The following is a 19,902-nucleotide window of genomic DNA, read 5'->3' as shown; positions in this document are numbered from 1 at the left end:
GCTACACAGAGGCAGGTAAATGGCAAACCATCTCTGAACACCTTGCGCCTTGAAAACCCTACGGGGGTCACCATCGGTCAGCTGCAACTTGGTGGCAAAGAATAAATAAAAACGTATACATTCTCCAGTTTCAATCATGGGGGGGTCAGAAATGGCAATTTTGGTAGGGCCGAAATAGTATCGGGAGAAAAAAGCAGCTCGGGTGTGTACGTGAGCTTCTTTTCAATCTCGTTCCAGAGCAATTGAGCATGAAGGCAATGTTTTCGGGATGAGTCACGTGGCGAGCCTAGCCAGTCAGGGATCCCAGTGAAAAGAAGATGCCACAGCATCATCACCAAGGACGGGAGAAGGTCATCCGAGAGCCAGCTCAGCTTGGGATAATGAGAAATGAATCTTTTAAAAGTATTTAAAAAAAAAACCCAAAGCCCTGGACACAGTGGTAGGCACAACTCAGGGTGAGAAGTTTTGGTTCCGCCTTTGTTGGCGCGGCCACCAAACTAAACAAAGGAAGAGGAGACGTCTTAAGCTGTTTAACAATTGCCTCCATTCTAATCTATAAAACAACAAATTGGGCTATGTCCCTTAACTGTTCCTGGTTCAAACAAGGATAAGCTGGTTCATTTAACCCCATAACCCTCTCCCTTTTAAGCTCTGCTGGCTTTTTGTAAATTGATGTGTTTTTGTTCAGTTTTGCTACTTGCTGCGTGCTTTTTAATAACAACAACAATAAAACTGTCTAAGAAGCCAGTGACTAAACAAATGGACAATCCAAATCCTCCCTCCCAAAGGAACCCATACGTAACGGAAACACACAAGATTCTTCCAAGCTAGAGGGCACCAAACATACTGATATTAATCTGCTTTTGGGTTGCTAACAGCTTCCAGGTTTAAATGCTAAATGTCGACTTACATGTTGCCCCCCTCCCAGCTCTGCCAAAAAAAGCCCTTGGTGTCGTAGTTAGGAGTGTGGACTTCTAATCTGGCAAGCGTTGGGTGCTTTAGGATGCTTTGGGCTGATCCTGCGTTGAGTAGGGGGTTGGACTAGATGGCCTGTATGGCCCCTTCCAACTAGGATTCTGTGAAGCTGGGTTTGATCCCCCACTCCCCCACATGCAGCCAGCTGGTTAGATCTGGGTCCCACTTTTAGAAGCCAAACGACTACTGCTACTGCAGAAGCTCATGGTTTTCGTACCTGCGCATCCATCAAGAGGTGTCTCATGAGCAACATGGATGTTTTCAGAGTCTCCTTTTCATCCGGCAGAAAGGAATCGTCCTCTTCGGTAAGTGCCTTTGCCTTGTTCACAATGAAGTCGGAGATCTGGTCGTTCAAGGTGTGCAGAGATTCCACGGCTGGGGAGAGAGGGAAATAAACAGAGAAGGGGCATCTTAGGAGGGATGGAAGACCTGGTTTCAGAACTAGGACACTGGTGGCCTTGCTACATTGGCAGGGCTACTGAAGTTCTCAGGGGGCACTTCTGGAAAGTGAAGGGTTTCCGCATGACTAAAAGAGCCCCCAGGGTTGGCTTTGAGGACAGGTGTGCTTAGGCTGTTGCTAAATCCTAGGCCCCACCTGGTGGAATGAACTCCCAGATGACCACAGGGCCCTGCCGGAGCTAAAACAATTCTGCAGAGCCCGCGAAATGGAGCCCTTCCATCAGGTTTTCAGCCCAGACATGTAAGCGAACTCGAGCTCAGCAGCCCCTCCCACCATCAACCGGACCCACAGAAGAAATTAATTAAGAATAAAATAAATCTGAAGCACAGCGCTCTGAAGCAGGCCGTTCTGACCACCAGGTAAAGTCAAAGGTGACCACTGCAGAGTAACCGGAGGCCAGGTCTACCCAGAGAATATTCCCGGTTTAAAATGTCATGCACATTGGGGTTTAAGTGAAGGAAGCACGGCATCGGAAGTCAATATATTCCACATCGGTGCCTGACGCAGCCAAATTTAGGAGCCGGCTTCCGTGGGGAAATCAGCATCCCAGAGAGAAATATCGAAAGGTCTTTTCAAATCATTAAAAAAAAAAAATCATTTCATATATTAATGGGAATTCCAGTATCCCCAAGGCTCTCAGCACTGCACTAATCTTTTTAGTGAGGCTCCATTACTTTACAGAAATGACTTATGTTTTATATTCTCTAAAATGGATATTTGTCATTACTTGGATGCGTCACAGCCCGTGCTCTCACTTTTGGGTTTATCTTTTCAATTAATGGTGTTTTGTTCCCTACTCTTTTGTCTTAAGATGCACATTTATTGCTGAGTCATTCCGGGAAAAAAAAATCTAGGCCGTTAAAAACACATTTCTAGCTTAAAAGCCCTTGTGGAGGAAGCATTCGTTTCTTCTCTCCATCTGGGCAGCTCTGACCTTACTTCGAATGGTGCCTCCTTGGCTCAAGACTTCTGGCTGAAATTCTTGTCACAGAAACCTGCTTTCTGTGTCCCTACCTGGAGAAGTGTCAAAACCAGGCAGGGCTTTTGGTGGTGGCACCCCCATAAGGGAATGCCATATCCCTTGAGACCTGCCTGGTGTCCACTTTCCTCTCCTCTACAGGTGTGGCCAAAACATCCCTCTTTACTAAGGCTGCCAGCTCTGGGTTGGGAAACACCTGGAGATTTGGCAGCTGGAGTCTGAGGGGGGAAAGGTGTGGAGTAGAATGGCTATAGAGTCCACCTTTCAAGGTTGGCATTTTCACCAGGTGACTTGGTCTGTGTTACCTGATCAGTTGTCACCGCAGGAGATCTCCAGCCATCACCTGGAGGTTGGCAAGCCCCCCTCGGGGCATTCCCATGCCATGTTCTAGTCTTATGCAAATGAATGTAGATTTAATTGGTGAATGAACTGGACAGGGCTGATAAGAGGGATAAAGATTAATAAATATTTAGACCCCGCCTCTCCTCGATGAGGACCGGAAGTGTATTATAACATCAGTCTCTGGCACTCCATTTCCAGCCTTACAACAACAATCCTGTGAGGTAGTTTAGGGTGTAACTGTGAGCTATTTGACCGGCCCAGGGTCTTCTAGGACCACTTCTGTGTCTGAGCCAGGATTTGAACCTGGGTCTTCCTTAACCTAGCCTCAGCATGCTAACTACAACATCCAGAGCCCAGCTGGCAGGGCCTCATGGGAACTGTAGTTCATGGACATCTGGAGAGTTCATGGGAAATGTAGTTCATGGACATCTGGAGAGACTAGAGATGGCTTCTTTGGGGTCACAGGCTGAGATCTTTCACATAACTTACTGCCTGGTCCTTTTAAATGGAAATGCCGGGGATTGAACCTGGGACCTTCTGCATGTTGCGCAGATACTCTGCCTCTGAGCCACAACCCCTGTCCCCTGGCTGGCTCAGCTGCCTGGTTTCTGTATGCCATTAAAACTCCTAGAAAATAATACTAAGGGATCTTTCCCCTTTTCCCATGCATGACGGTTCAAAATGCCAGACGAATTGTTGCCCATTTCCCCCCACACTCCCAGCTTGGATTTTGGTGAAAAGGCAGGGGAAAAAATTACTTCTGAGCTAGGGATGTCACTGGGGCGAATTTGTCAGCCCCGCTTGTCAAAATGCAGAACGGGCCTGCTGACAAACCCTAATTTATAAGTGTGAACAGAGCCACGGTAATGGGTCTTGGAGAAGAGAAAGCACGCCCCGGAGAACGGGAGAGATTGCTTAAAGTGGACGCCAGAAATGAAGAAAGAAGGGCCTGATGACTCAGGTCGGGAAATGAATAACCCCTCTCTCTCTCTCCCCCCCCCCACCCCCAATTCAATGAGGCCCGTCAAAGAGGAGAAATAGCTTTCCCCTGACAGGTGTGTTCTACCGGGTCAAAGCACCGTCACACCTGGCACTTGGGATGGCTGGCGAACGTCTCTACGGATTTGTTCCAGCGGGGAAGCCATATTAGCTCGCAGCAATCAAAATAACAAGCTTCTCCTGTAATAAATGCCTTGGCCGTGAAGGTGCCGCAGGAGTCTTTTGTTATCGGTGGAGCTGGGATTCCCAAGCAGCCTGGCCTTCTTTCTGAAGCCGAACTGATGCATCGGATATAATATTTCTGGGGCCATTGACAAAGACTAATTACATGGGGAATGGCTTTTAAATAACAACCCTTGAATGCAAACAGCAATGGAATGCCTTCACTCTGGAGTCCCTGATGGGGAAGAAAAGAGGGGTATATACAATTTTTAAAAAGTAACATGATGTTAGGGCAAGCCCACACGTTACCTATTTCATACATCTATTTAAAGACTAGGGGCTAAGCCTGTTGCATTCAGGGATACAACGGGCGCTAGACTGGGAGGTGGGGTGGATGAAGTCTGCGGATGGCCTCTCTCTCCCCCCAGGACCTGGAAAGCCTGCAGGCATCTGTTAGGGAACTCACCGGCAGGGGCAGCTCTCATGCAGCAGGGATCTGCAGCCGCCGAGCCTCGGAGGGAAGTGGAAGGAGGAGGGGTAGTCAGGGGTGGGGGGATGGAAGGCGATTGGCTGGCCACTGGACAGACAGGCAAGCCGGTTGGAGGAAGAGGAACTCAGGGGCGGGACAGCTGCCCTGAGTGGTTGTTAAGCATTGAGTGGCACTTAAGCCATGAGACCAGCTCCTCCTCCAAGTCCTTACCAGAAACATTAAGTGAAACAGATAAGAAAATGCCTCTCAATTTAAGTCACTCCACTAGGAATCGGTGGGGCCAATTGCTCTAGTTTATTTATTTAAAATGTATTTAAGGCCACCTTTCTACCCATCTTTGGTTCCCCAAAGGGCTGGAAACAATGAAAACATTAGGGCAAGCTTCCAGGATACATAGCATGAAACAATGGAAAATAACAATTGAACAAAACACGTACACAGTTAAACCATATTCCCAGGAAACAGGAGCTGTGAGGCAACAACTAAGGGTGTCATGAGGAAAAAAACTGAGGAGATGCTGATGTTATAACTCAGTCTGGGTCTTCCCTGGAAGGAACTATCTAAATAAATTGTGATGAATCCCACTCCCTCGAATTCATTCAGTCAGGAGGAAGAAGACCTCATTATCCTCCGGTTTAATTTTTAAAAAGAATAAAGCATTTGTTGCCGTTGCTTGTAAAATTTTAACGCTCTGGTGAATGTTCCTCAGGATCCCTCACAGATTTCTCACAGGGCTGTGGAACTTGAAGCAGTTCTGATTCGGTTCTTGATTTTGGGCACTAGAAAGTCGGGATCTGAAATTTCGGAGCTGACAATCCATATTTCACGTTCAGTCTGTCAAACACCCCAGGAAGAGCACAGCAGGTCAGAAAACAGCCCAGCAATGATGAAATGTCAGTCTGAGGGAAGGCCTGCCATGGTCAGTCAGGCCCATGTCGATATTTCTTTTAATGGTCTCACAGCATCGTGGCTCCCGAGGAAGGTTACCGCGGAAAGTGCCAAAACAGGATTACGGCCGAACATCAGGAAGACAAAAGTGATGCCTACCGGGGAATTACGCCACTTTAAGGCTGACCAGGAAGGAACTGAAATTGTTAAAGATTTTCTGTTCCTTGGCTCCATCGTGAACCAAAGATAGACAGCAAACAAGAAATCAGGAGAAGGGTAGCCGTGAAGTAGCTAGAAAAAAGTCTTAAGGGGTAAGGATATGTCACTGGTGGTCAAGATTAAAATAAGAATCATAGAATCATAGAGGTGGAAGGGGCCATACAGGCCATCTAGTCCAACCCCCTGCTCATAGAATCAAAGAATCAAAGAATCAAAGAATCATAGAATTATAGAGTTGGAAGGGGCCATACAGGCCATCTAGTCCAAGCCCCTACTCAACGCAGGATCAGCCCAAAGCATCCTAAAGCAAAACATGCCCCTAAGGCAGATTTCCTCCAAGCTAGATTGGCCAGGGATTCTGGGTTTTTTTTGGGGGGGGGGTGCATTGTCTGGGCATGATCAACAGGGAGCAACTGTGCTGTGCTAAATTTCCAGAGGTGCTCACAGGCGAAAAAGATTGAGGATCCCTAATTTAACCAACGTGCATGTACAAGAGAAACTCAGAAAGAAAGGGGGGGGGGGAGAGAACCAAGCTAGGTTTAACTGCGCATGCTCCAATTCCTGAATTTGTCCTTAAACTGGATCGAAAGAAGAGAGAGAGGCAATGCAGAACAAAAGTGGGAATGATACAGTGAGGAAATCTGCTCTTTATCATCAGACCACTGAGCTGGACAGAGCTTCGCTCCTGTGCCAAATGAAGAGGGAAGGCAAAATTTGGATTGCGCTGCTCTGAACGCGGGGCCCTGGGGTCCCGCGTAGTTCTTTCCGAAGCTGAGCTGATCAGAGGCACTGGCAAAGCATAAATTGAGATAATTGTCTCAGCTTGTTGACTTTTAATATGTATGTTTATGGGAACTCTTTTCATTTAAAACAAGCGTTCCCCGCAGCAGTGTAATTACTAGTCACATGAGGAGGAGCAGTCCTTGTCATCTATTTTCCAGAAGCATTTTTGGGGAAGGGCGCGTCAAATAAGGTGGATCCTTCCGCAGACCACCCGACGTCTGCCTTGGAAATAATGGCTTGGAAACATCCAACCGGCAGGGAGCCCTGTCATTTAATCCTTAGCTGAGAGTCGTAAGCATGCTGGATTTCCAAAACGTTTTGCCGTGATTTGCGTAAGGGCTCTGGGCTGTTTAATATTTTAAAATCCCTCTTTCTTGGTGTGTATGCCTGTGTGTGTGTAGTGGGTTCCCTTCTTACCCACAGTCTAATGCACATGTAAATCAGAAAAATAACGAGCTGGTATTTTCATTTCCAGCCCTACCAAGTGATATATATCTTGCTAGTTTTTTTCTCAACGTCTCTTTGCTGCTGCCTACATTTCCCACAGATTTTAGAATAATGGCATGGAGAAACCAGATGAGGACCTACGGACCTGCAGGTCAGAACCGCTGGGCTGAGAAATTGGAACGTGGATGGCGTGCATGCGCGTATTAAAACAAAACAAACAAAGGGAATCTTGTGGCACAAAGGAATGCATTGTGGTCCAGGTTTTCAAGGCCTGAAGCTCAGGTCCTCAGTTTACTCCAGGGATCCCCAACATGGTGCCCATGGGTGCTGGGTGCCCATGAACACTTGTCCTGGTGCCCACCAAGTGTATGTTTATGGGAAAGTGGGGGCAGCCAAGTGTCAGCTTTCGCCCAGCACAATTTCTGATGGACCACTGGAGATCTGATTGGCTGTGAAGATTAAAATAATGCATCAGCAGCCACCACAACCGACACTGGTTTTATTCTCTCTCACACTCCTCTTTCACGGTGCATTTTAAAGGTACTGCCTCTTCTCCCTCACTCTCAGCCTTCCTCTGCATCCTTCCTCTGGCTCCGCCTCCTGCGGCAGCCATTTTGTGGCTGTGTCCGCCACTGTGTGTCAGAATTCCAGAGGTGCCCATAGACTCAGAAAGGCCAAGGACCCCTGCTGCAGAGAGACAGACCCATACCCAGAAAGCAGAAATGATGGACAGAGACGTTAAAAGGCAACCGAACGAAGAAGAGTTATATTTTATACCCTGATTTTCACTTCCCAAAGGAGTCTCAGAGCGGCTTACGAACACCAATCCTTTCCTCTCCCCACAACCCTTTGAGGGAGGTGGGGCTGCAAGAGCTCTAACAGAAATGCTCTGAGAGAACAGCTCGAACTGGACTGTGACTAGCCCAAGGTCACTCAGCTTGGAGGAGTGGGGTGGTGGGAATCAGACCTCCAGATTAGAGGCTTCTCCTCTGCATCATTATTCCAAGCTGGCCCTCTTAACCGACACGCATTCCCCTCGCCTTTGTTTCACCACCTATGAAACAATGATTTAGCACGTATGCGATGCCAGAATGCACAGAAGCCTGTAGGCTGCATAGTCTGGGGAGTACTGCAGATGTCAGCATCGGGGGCATCTCTCCTCTCCCCCAATAAGCCCACCAACACCTCCCACCACACACAACGCACAAGCTCAGGGAATAGCCCACGCCTGCAGAGTTTATTCAGATAAACATATCTGAAATGTCATATCAAAGAGCAAAGTCAGACAGGGAAGCGGGTGAATATATTTTTGCGGAAACACCGACAACCTCCCTCCCCGCAAGCAATTCCGAAACGAGGAATGGCAGGCCAGAGAAATGCAATGCCTACGTATAGTTACTCAGGGAAATTATGAGGGGACAGGGATGGGGGAATCTCACGGGGGGGGGGGGGAGTCACTAATGCACTCGCTTCAGAGGAAAAGAGGCTAATTACAGCATCAATTAATAGAATGTACTGCAGGCAGAGTGAAGAGCATTGGGAGATCTATAACAGAGGGGAACCCTGCTGGGTGAGAATGAAGGGCCTCGTGGCTCAGTGGTAGAGCATGTGCTCTGCATGCAGAACGTCCCAGGTTCAATCCCCAGCATCTCCAGTTAAAGGATTAGGTCAGGCTTTCTCAACCAGGGTTTAATGAAACCCTGGAGTTCCTTGATGGGAGTTAATGGGTGGGACTGGATTGATTTTTAATGTATTTATATATATTTTTTAAATGTGTTAAATATTAATCGGGTGATGTGACCATGAATGGTCATCACCCGATTAATATTTAACATGAATGGTCATGTCTACTTGTTCCCCACTCCTAAAATGGCCTGGGATGGGCCTAAGAGGGGGAGGGGAGGGGCCTGGGTGGGCGTGTCCACAGCTCTGCTTCCTATGTTCTACATGATTGTCCCACTTCTGGGGTTTATTGAAGCCTGAAGAATGTTTCAGGGATTTCTCAATAGTAAAAAAAAATGTTGGGAAAGGTTGGATCAGGTAGTGGGAAAGAAATAACACATGATAAAATGGCAGTCTTCCACTTGGCCTACAGTTGAGAAGACCCTCTGGGTCAAAATGCATCTGGTCATGGCACGGGGAACCTTTAATGTTATTCTTGGTTGTTGTAAATGGTATTTTCCTTCATTATACTCATGGTTTCTGGCTAGTTTGGGCCACTCACAATGTACTGTTCTGGTGAGGGCCACACTTGACTGGAGAGGTTGCTGTCCGTGGTGCTGAAAAACAATTCCGGCCCTGCAATTCTCCTCCTCCCAAGAATCTGGAAATTCTGAATTATACACTCGTGTTTCTCATACTGCAGTGTTCCATTTCTCAAGGTCCAGGTTGTGCAGGGAATGGAGAGTTGAGTAGCCAACGCATGATAGCAATGCCCCAGATCCAGCGTCTCCAAGATGGGCACCCCAAGCTTGGTTGTTTGCATGGAAATCTGGTTCTCTATCCACACAGGCACTCTTGAACTCTGTCAGAATCAGAAGAACTTGGTTGGCATACAAAAAAGGAAACAGAGAAGCTACATCATCAAGCGCCGATTGTTCTACAATCACAAGGCCTCATAGCCAGGTGTAGAAACTTGGCAAGCGATTCGATCGCTAGAGAGTTTTTGCTTGCGTGTTAGAAAGTGATCTCAGCCTCATCGTCAAATACGTGTTGTTTAGACGGGAGTGGGTTGATAAACTGGCCACAAATTATGGCGTAATAGAAAAAATACACGTAAGATGGTTTCGACACTGCCAGAATTACATGTTCTTTCAGAGTAGGCCGTTTCCAGAAATCTCCCCAGGACAACCTTCTCCATTTTTTTTTTACTGTTGAGAAACCCTTGAAGCAAGCTTCAGGCCTTGAGAAACCCCAGATGTGGCATAATTGTGCAGAATATGGCTGGGAAGCACAGCTGGGTTCAAGCATACCCATCATTGACCACTTGGGGAGGGAGGGAAATAGGTCAGCATGACCATATATATTCATATCACCCAATAAACATTTAACAAAATTAAATATATATATTAAAAATTAATTAACACCCACCCCTTTGGGAAACCCTTCCAGGGCCATCAAGAAATCCCAGGGTTTCACGAAACCTGGCTTGAGAAGGCCTACCAGCAGAGGGGAGAGTGTTAAATCTTTGGGAGTGACCTCTCAACCCATCATGGTGTTATGGTTCCCTCCCCCCCCAATTTGTTCTGTACATGGATGGGAGGATGCAAGCCATCGCCCAAATTTCCTTAAGGTGGCAACGTTCGAAAGTCACAATGCAGCACCACGGCAGCTTCAAAAAAAACAACAACCAATTTTTTACACCAATTATCTGTGGATAGACATTCCTAGTCCAAAATCTGTTGAGAAGCTGTAACCCCCCCCCCCCCCGCCGCCTGCTTTCAGCAGCAAAACAAACGGATAAGCGAACACTCCGAAATGCAGTCAATAGAACTCAACAAAGGTGTAATTAGATTCCGAGCTGTATTGACAAGCAGGAGCCTGGCAATCATGCAAAAAATTAGATGTGCATCGAACAAACGCGCCACGTGGTGGAAGGTGACCACTCCCTTCCTCCGTCCACTTTTGGAACAGCTTGGGAAAGGTAGAAATCATGGTGTTTTGTCCTCAGCTGGACCAACGAGAAGGGATGCTTGGTGTTGAATCTGCATCTAAGGTGCTTTGTAGAACTAAATGAAAGAATTTTCCTAAGCTTTGCCCTGTTTAAGCTGGCATAGAGGTGACTGCTGAAACATGGCAGGTGTTGAGACCGGCAGCTCAGTGCCCCCTCCCACTGCAGGGGTCAAATCAGAAACTGTAGACCCCCCCCCCCAAGACCTCACTGTAGAATTGCAGAGCTCCAAGGCCTCACACATGGGAATGGGGAGATCAGATTCCAAAATTGAGTGAGTTAATTGCTTTTCCTTATATGGCTCTGATCTGAGAGCCGGTTTGGTGTAGTGGCTAGGAGTGCGGACTTCTAATCTGGTGAGCCGGGTTTGATTCCCCGCTCCCCCACATGCAGCCAGCTGGGTGACCTTGGGCTAGTCACAGCACTGATAAAGCAGTAATATTAGGGCTCTCTCAGCCTCACCCACCCCACAGGGTGTCTGTTGTTGACTTTAAGCCACTTTGAGACCTCCTTCAGGTAGAGAAAAGTAGCACATAAGAACCAAGTCTTCTTTGGTAATATCAGGGCTCTTTCACAGGGGTCACGGCAGGGCAAGCAGCTTGGCCAGGGGGGAGGGACGCCATCCACACAACAGCCTTGCAGGGTAGATCGAGATAGAGTGTTTGTCTCTCTGGAGCAGCAGAAAAGAGCAAAATCGGCATGGTGGGACAAGAGGCAGAACTGAACTGAGAAATCCTGGGGAAAAACCCAGTTTATATTCAATCATGAACAATGGATCTTCACGCCATTGGTCAGTTTCGGTTTAATTTCTGTGAAAGAACCCTTGCATCATTTTATGGCTGGGGGTCACCACAACAGGAGGAACCATATTAAAGGGAGGATTAGGAAGGTTGAGACCCCCTGTTCCAAAACCAGATGGGAAACCTTGGCAGCAGGATCCTCCATGCCATATTGCCAGAGCATATACCATTCACCTAATCTCGGAAGGACTTAAATCCCAATTACAGGGGGGATTACAAAGATAACAATATTGCCTTCGCTCAAAATATGATTGTGGGTTCCCCCGTGCCCCCCCCATCCCCACATCAGTTTCAAGGCCCAGAGAAAGTTTGTCGAATAACCATTTTGCATACATCTGATTAGGATCTTAATTATACGTTTGCCTATCCAAATAATTGTTTATCTACCTGAGACTTCTCTCCCAGAGGAAGCGTTGGGAAAACAAGCATTTCTTATCGCCGCTGAGCATTTGCAATGAGCGGAGCTGAAATGCTCGACTGGGCAACCGTAAGCAAACAGCAGGGTTCCCGACGGGAGAGGAAGCGCCAGTCACAGAAAAGACTGTGAGCTTCAAAAGGCAGGTCTCAGCAGGGGGGGAATGGCAGCACGGTGCCCCAGTCCTTCTCCTGGCATCATTCAGGGGCATTAGGGATTAGCACAGCCGAAATCCCTGAACCAGCAGTCTTCTTTCCCGCTGGGGGCGATCTGCCCCTCTGCCCTCATTGACTCACTCTTGCTGCTTATTAAATATGCAGGTATTTTTGTCCTTTAGTGGTGTAAGGCAGAGAAGGGCTTAAACATCTGCCTCTGTTCTCCCCCTCTGTCGCCATCTAGTGTGCATGTCGTGTATGCACGCTGCCTCCTATCACTAAAGGGTAGGCTCCCCCACCCCGCCTGTACTTGGCCCATTCTGGTTTTTGCAGCCCTGTCTGCCAGCCAGCCTGTGCAAGCAAAGCCATTGGTCCCTTCTCCTTGTGATTGGCAGGCTGTCCTTAATGGACAGAGGGGAAGGATATATGTAACCAATGAGGAGCAAGAGTCAAGGTTCTACAATGTTTAAAAGCATCTTGGTAGTCCTTGAGCGGATGACAAAATCTGCATCGTGGGGCCACCTCCACAAAAAGGTAAGCATCTCTGCCTGTGCAGGAGAGTTCCTAGGAAAATGACTTTGTAAATCAAAGGAAGAAAACCGTAATGAGTCACGCTTTACTTTCCCAGCTTGGCTAAAGGGCAGCAGAGGCCTGCTCCTGTGTGCCGAAGGTGCTGGAAAGTTTGCTCAGAAAAGGGGGCGAAAAATTTCTACCCGGCCGAAGCTGCCACCTGAAGGGGAACGCTAAGCTAGAAGATGGACCGTGGAGCTTCCCTGCACAGAAACAGTCTACCTTCTTGGCCGACAGCTGCCCCACCCACACATTTGTGGACAACATTTTGGGTTTCCATTCCAGCGTCTCCTCAAGATGGCTCCTGAGCAATGCTGCGCGAGCATTGATTTTAGCACCTGTGGCATCTCTCCTCGAAAAGATCCGCTCACCCGGGAGGCAAAGGCACCGAAAACAAGATGCGCTAAAGAGATGCCTGTTAGCCACCTTCTCCCCCTCACACGGCAGTACGATCACAACTGGGTGCTTCCCAGAGAAGCAGAAAAGCATTTCATTACAGCCGGAAAACATCTCAGAAGAGAGCTCCCTCTCCGGTCCTAGGAGAAGCAATTATTTTGGACATTGATTATCTCCAACACAGGAGTAAAATCGTTGCGGCCGCAACTAGCAGGGGGGAAAAAAATGACCGCTCCATCCAAAGTCCACCGTTCCATAGAGTAAATTAACTCGCCGTGGGACAGGCGGGAAGGGGGGGGGGACGAAGGTAAGCAAATGTCCCGCTTAATATGCAGATTAATTGACATGACACAACTCTGCGTGTTAATTTAAAGTGTGATTAATTTGGGAAAGGGGAACAAGGCCGGCATTAGACTGAGCTGGCTCATCAGCGTGAACAGCTATAGGGAAGGGGGGGGGGAGAGAAGTTGCCATAGCAACCTATTTGGTAGAAACATAAGAAGTGGTAGGATCCCCCCCCACACACACACACACACATGCTTTACTCATCAACACAGTATTAATGAGACATGGATCCAAGCAATTTAAATTAGTGGGCTGGGGGGGGGGGTGGAGGCAGAATTCGAGAGAGGGCGAAAACCGACACGTAATCTTATTTACGGCACGCGCTATCCGTACAAAGGAGAATGTAAAGCTAGGGTTTCCAGGCCGTAAGTTGGCAACCCCAGGGGAGATTCAGGGGATAGGGACTGTCCGGGAAGGCAAAACCATAGAGATTTTGCAAATCCTAGAGTGTCCCATGACATCATTTCCATTTTTCATCAGAAGTGATGCCAGCTTTTTGCATAAGCCCACATGGCCCAACTCCCCTCTTCTGTCTTGCTCTCCATCAGTGGCCAGAGGAGGACAGTGAGGGCAAGCAAGGGGGAAGCGGGCCTTCAGTTTGATGACACATATTTAGACTTCATTAGGAGACCTGGAAAGGAATGAAAGGTTGCCTGCCGGAGTTACGCCCCGTAGGCCGACGGTCAAAGCCGGCAACTTGTATCCTTCTGTCTCCTTAATTCCCTCACGATGGGCCATCAGTCTTGGGGTGACTTTTATTTCTCAAATCCAATTACCTTTTAACTACGCAGGGCTGGAAATTACGAATGACAAACTCGGAAGGCAATTTTCCATTCCTGGGCAGCTGAGCTACCTTGACAGAATTTTCAAAATGGATTCGCCTTTAATCTACTGGAGGCAGATCGGCCACGTGGGCAAAGCGGCTGTGACAAACGTCTAGCATGGCGGCTGTCATTAGGTATTCGGACGCTTCCTCTCCCTCCTCTGTTTAGAGCAAGATTGGAGGATCTGGTTGGGGGAGCTCTTTGGGCCGGAGGGCTTCCATCTCCGAATGGGTCACCCTCTCTCCTTCTGGACCCAGGAGGTCTTGCTGCCCAGAGGGTGAGGATGAGGCTAAAGAGATGATCTCCGGCTTCTCTTGTCATAGAATCATAGACTAATAGACTTGGAAGGGACCTCCTGGGTCATCTAGTCCAACCCCCTGCACTCTGCAGGACACTCACAACCTTATTGCTCATCCACTGCAACCTGCCACCCCCTTGAACCTTCACAGAATCAGCCTCTCTGTCAGATGGCTGTCCAGCCTCTGTTTAAAAATCTGTAAAGATGGAGAATCCACACTTCTCACTGGCATAAAAGGAGCCTTAAAAGAAAGTGTAACGGTACAGAGGGGCATCCAGTCCAACCCCCCCCCCGCCTACCTGCTTGGGGACTTAAAAACCACACCCTCCTGACAGGTGCTCACCCAATCTCCAGTCTCGGTTAACACAGTCTTGGAGAAAGGGATGAGGAGCTGGAGAACACTGAGAGAATCAGAGCAATCAATTACCCTAGGGAGTATGGGGTGGAGCCAGAGGAGGGTGGGGTTTGGCCCGGGGGGGGGGGGACTTTGGTGTGGGATAATGCCATAGGCTCCACCTTTGATTTTGGCAATCCCAGGAAATTTCCAGCCGCCACCTGGACGTTGGCAACCTTATGCAAGATGTACATCGTCTCTGCTCTGTTTCCAGTTTGTTTATTTCTGCCATACATTGTCCTCACAACAACCCTGTGAGGTAAGGCAGACTGAGAGAATGTGACTGGCCTAAATTCACTGGAGGTCGTGGTTAAGAGCAGCAGTTTCTAATCTGGCAAATTGGGCTTGATTTTCCACTCCTCCTGCACACGTAGGCAGCTGGGTGACCTGGGCTAGTCACAGTCCTGATAGCACTGTCCTGTCAGAGCTCTCTCAGCCTTACCTGCCTCACAGGGTGTCTATTGTGGGGGAGGAAAGGAAAATTATAGTAGGCTTTTGGGTAATGAAAAGCAGAGGTTAAAAAAGAAACCCAACTCTTCTTCTTCTTCCTGAATTTTGGGGCTTAGAGGATACTTGAAAACAGGCATATGCATTTCTGGCTATCATTATAATTATAACCCTGGCTATTACAGCATCAGCTACATAAAAGCATAAACCCCACTGCAAATCAAAAAAGCCCTCTAAGAATATGGCTGTACATCTACGGTAATGTCAATATTATTAGGAGTAAAATTGAGTATACCGCAGGGCCATAAAGCCTCTTCCAATCTCATCGAAAAGGATATTATAAAAATTATAATAAATTATTCTGTTTTATTGCTCACTAAAACGCTCTGGCAGAACTGCGCCTCATTTCCCCCATCTCCTCAAGTATACGATGCTACATTTAGCCGTCCTCAACTTTTTTCCTGTTGAGAAAGGCCTGGAAGCATAAGCAGAGCTGGTGGGGGGTGTCCTGGGAGAGGCCGAAGAACAAAGGCAGATACATGGGATTGTTGCAAATTCCTGGGGAGCGAATGGCTTCTTTAGGATTTTGCACGAGTTTTAGCAGAGTTGGTCTTCCAACAGATATCTGGGGAATTGAAGTCACCCATGACCACTGTTTCCCCCCCTCTTTGAGAATCGCTTGCAGGCTGTGCCCCCTTTCGCACGCAAGAACGCCACCCCCCAGGTTAATGGAAGCGTCCGGTTCCTTGCTTTTATGGCAACGCCAGGAATGGCTTGTGGCCAAGTCCATTGAGGCAGCATATAGGGGAAAGGCTGGGGAGCCCCTGGGGAGCTCTCACAAAGCCCCAGGCCTCCGGGGAACCCTGGTTGGGAACCCTGGAGCTAGGGAAAACCTGGAGCTAGCCATTACACCTCGACTGAGAGCCAGTTTGGTGTCGTGTTTAGGAGTGCGGACTTCTAATCTGGCATGCCAGGTTCGATTCTGCGCTCCCCCACATGCAAGCAGCTGGGGGATCTTGGGCTCGCCACGGCACTGATAAAACTATTCTGACCGAGCAGTGATATCAGGGCTCTCTCAGCCTCTCCCACCCCACAGGGTGTGTGTTGTGGGGAGAGGAATGGGAAGGCGACTGTAAGCCGCTTTGAGCCTCCTTCGGGTAGGGAAAAGCGGCATATAAGAACCAACTCTTCTTCTTTTTCTTCGCCTGCACCTCAGTCTAACAAAAGCATCGCCTTGCATTCTGACCATAACGTTTCCACTTGTATTTGTGTGAATGGCGCCTTAGCTTCTCTCCTATTGCCATTTAGGATCTCCCAAGGATCCCCTCTGCAATAAAACGCTCCCCTAACACAAGCACATTTCCCCCATCGATGGACAACCAGTGGTCCTGTTGACTGCCTGGGATGCTCTAGCTCAGGGGTAGTCAAACTGCGGCCCTCCAGATGTGCATGGACTACAATTCCCATGAGCCCCTGCCAGCGAATACTATGGACATCTGGATCAGTTTGACTACCCCCTGCTCTAGCTCCTCCTCTACGGCGACTCCCATATTAAGATTTCTAGAAAGGATAATCTAGAGAGGGATGCTATTTCTTCTCTGCGATTACAAGACTGTTCTGAGTAATTTCTCCCGACACCAAGGTCGTTGCTTCTGATGAGCTTTCGAATACAGGCCGGGGGCTTTGCTTCCTCTGACAGCAAATGGCGAGATGAGTTATTAACAAGGGGGCAATACTGATTTTTTGTTTTTTTATTAGTCATTTTCTCATTTTGTTCCTTTGGAAGCTCAGGACAGGCATTGGCTCGGAAAAGCCCCCGAGGAAATATTAGAGGGTGTTCGATTGAGTGCCTGTTATTCTGAGGACGAAAATCGTTAGACGTAGGGAAGTTACAGATCATCTTCCCCCACAATTATCTTTTACGAGGATTCGTTCAGCCAATAAAAAGGGGACCGTCACGGGCAAATGTGCCAGGGATCGGGGGTCAAGTCCGGGTCAGAGATACCATCAAGAGGTAAGAAGCAAAATAGAGAGATGCGGATTGTTCCCCTGGTCTGGACGGATGCACGAATTGCTGTTTCATACCCTTTCAAAGAACACGATGAGAATGAATGTGAGTTTTTAAATCGTCTTGTTTTTCGGAAAGGCATCTACGTCGGAGTGATTTCAAGAAGTGGCACACACGGTATTGAGCAGGGCTTTGTCCAGGCTGGGCTGTTACTTAATTAAAGCCATCAGTCACCTGAGATTTAATCAATTAAATACACACATTTTCATAAATGGCGCCTTCTCTAAAGGGGGAGGGGAGACTTTTAAAAGATCATTTGTGTGTGTGATAGAACCAGCACCATCTAGGAGGAGGCAAGGCCGACAAAGGAGATGGTAGTTAGAGATTATCAAAATGGACACAGGCCAGAGCGTTATTCAACCAAAAGAAGCGGGGCAAGACAGATATTTGGTGACAGTTGAGCCATAGGATCGACAAAAGTCACACACGACTGGCCAATGATTCTGGGTTTTGTGAGGGCATCATCTGGGCATGGACTTGGGGTCTCTGTGGGTGGGCAGGTCGTTGTGAGTTTCCTGCATTATGCAGGGGGTGGACTAGATGACCTTGGAGGTCCCTTCCAACTCTATGCTTCTATGAACGGCTAACATCATGATGGGGGGGAAGGACTTACAGAGGGGGGATATATGGTCAGTGGGGGGCAGACTTATGGAGATTTATGTGTACACCAGCCAACATGAATTTATTCAGGGCGTGAGCTTTCGAGTGCAAGCAAATAAATCTTTGTTGGTCTTAAAGGTGCTACTGGACTCTGATTGTGCTACTTCAGACCAACATGGCTACCCAATTTGAAACTTGCCTCCAATGTTATTCTAATTGTATCTTTTTTTCTGTTTGAGGGTTGTAATTTGGGTTGTCAGCTTAAGTTGGGAAACCCCTGGAGATTTGGGAGGTACAACCTAAAGAGGGCAGGGTTTGGGCTCTGGAAAGGAGAGGGGCTTCAGAGGGGTACAACACCAGCGAGTCCAAAATAGCCGCTTTCTCCTGGTGAAAGATTTCTATTTCCTGGAGATCAGCTCTCCAGCCTCCCCCTGGAGGTTGGCAACCCACTAATTATTGCTTAAAATATTTTTAGACATTAATAAATGGCTCCCATTGGTCCTTCAGCAGCTGGCTGTGGGATGAGAGTCTCTTTTGGCACCCAGGTGCGTTTCAAGTCCAAAAGCTTCCACTGGGGAAACGTTATTTATTGCAAAAAGCGAAGGGAATTCTGGTAGAGCTGAGTCAAAAGGGAGACCAGGTATGAAAGTTTTTCAGGGAACGATTCACTGGGCCATGACAGTTTCAACTCTTTTTTTTTTTCTTTGCAAAAGGGTCGCATCTGGAGATGAAGAACAAGATCTTAATGAGTTCCGAAAAAAGCCGGCCTTGGTGTTACTTGTGGGGGCTTCAGACCGTTAAAGAAAAAAAAAAAAAACCAGCATCAAAGCAGCTGGATCTTTTCATCCTCCGGTTTCCATGGTTTTCAGCTCTTGGAGGTGACACGGCTGTGGACCAGGCTGCTCAAGCCCTCGGTTCGAAAAACAAAGAGAAATTAAGTCCTTTGCAGTAGATGCCGAAACACCAACCGGACTGGGAAGGTTATTCCAGGAGCAGAGAGACTTAGATGCAAAAATAATAAGGATTGTAATTTCGTATGCAGGCCACTGGTCTGCACCTCTTGGACCCCCTTCGCCCATCAGATTTCGGCCCTGAGACATTTCTCTCGGTTGTACGGTGCAGCCAGTCCCCGTGGAAGGTGGGACTCAGCAGCATCCAAATGGCTCAAGCTGCCGTCTCTCTGCACGGGTAGCCCGGCGGGATCCCAGCCACCATGAACGTACCCAGAATATGGTTGGAGATTGGAGGACAACCATGCCAGTAACTTGGCTGACATGAAACAGGCTGCCTGGATCAGCCCACTGTAAGGCTAAGAGATCAGAGAACCCTGTGGATCGTTGCTTTGGGTTTCAGGAAGAAAGGAGGGGTTTCAAGCAGGAATTTTGGCAGCCCCCACAAAAAGCCCTGCTCCGATTTGGTCCAGCGGAGTCTTTGCTTCGGAGCAGAGCTGACTGCTTTCTAAAATTTCTTTGCATCTGGTTTCCCCGCTGAAATGAATGCATTATAATGTGATTTTGGCAGATAAAGAGCGCCTAACGTATAAAAAGGCATTAAATTGCAAATGGTGGTATTGATTTTGCGGTTTCGATTATGCTTTGCGACTCCCTCGGTGAGTGGTTTTGTTGCCGAGTGAATCATACATCTCCCAGACAAACAAAGAAGTAAATTTTGCGGAAGGGTGCGAGTGCGGAACTTCCCCAGGACTGGGATGAAACGGGCTGCAGTGAGGAAGGCACAGGGGAGTCCACAGGTAACCTGTCCTCGGTGCCTCCATCGCTGAGCACTCATTTCCCCTTCCTTCTCTTGGCTTGATCTAGGGTCGCCAACCTCCAGCTGGGGCCTGGAGCTCTCCTGGAATGACAACTGATCACAAGGCGACAAGAGATCAGTTCCCCTGCAAACAGAACTGGAACCTGGCCTGGAGCGGCCCCGGTGGTTGGTAATGAAACAGGGAGTAGATGTCTAATAATGGAAAAGGGTCGCCAGGGCAGGGGATGGGGGGATGGGCAGGGTTAGGGTTGTCAGATCCCTGTTCCAGGATGGAGAACAGGGACCTGACTGGGGTGCATTGCCACAGAGTCTACCTTCTCCTGGGTTCTGATCTCTGTAATCTGGAGATGCCATTCCGAGGGATCCCCAGGTCCCACCTAGAGGCTGGCATCTCTAATTCGGAAGG

General features: G+C 48.2%; 1 protein-coding gene across 4 annotated transcripts in view; it reads right to left on the bottom strand.

The window, feature by feature from the left end:
* KAZN (kazrin, periplakin interacting protein) overlaps nt 1-19,902 on the bottom strand; it is a 194,551-nt gene that overhangs the window by 168,494 nt on the left and 6,155 nt on the right. For all 4 annotated transcript variants that reach the window (XM_077311067.1, XM_077311068.1, XM_077311069.1 and 1 more), the window contains one exon: nt 1,193-1,350. In XM_077311067.1, the coding sequence (XP_077167182.1) occupies nt 1,193-1,350 (158 nt within the window). The remainder of the gene's footprint in view (nt 1-1,192; nt 1,351-19,902) is intronic.

This window comes from Paroedura picta, chromosome 15, assembly GCF_049243985.1.
Source record: "Paroedura picta isolate Pp20150507F chromosome 15, Ppicta_v3.0, whole genome shotgun sequence".
In the NCBI taxonomy this organism is placed as follows: Eukaryota; Metazoa; Chordata; class Lepidosauria; order Squamata; family Gekkonidae; genus Paroedura; species Paroedura picta.
This window is presented reverse-complemented; position numbering and strand designations above follow the sequence as displayed.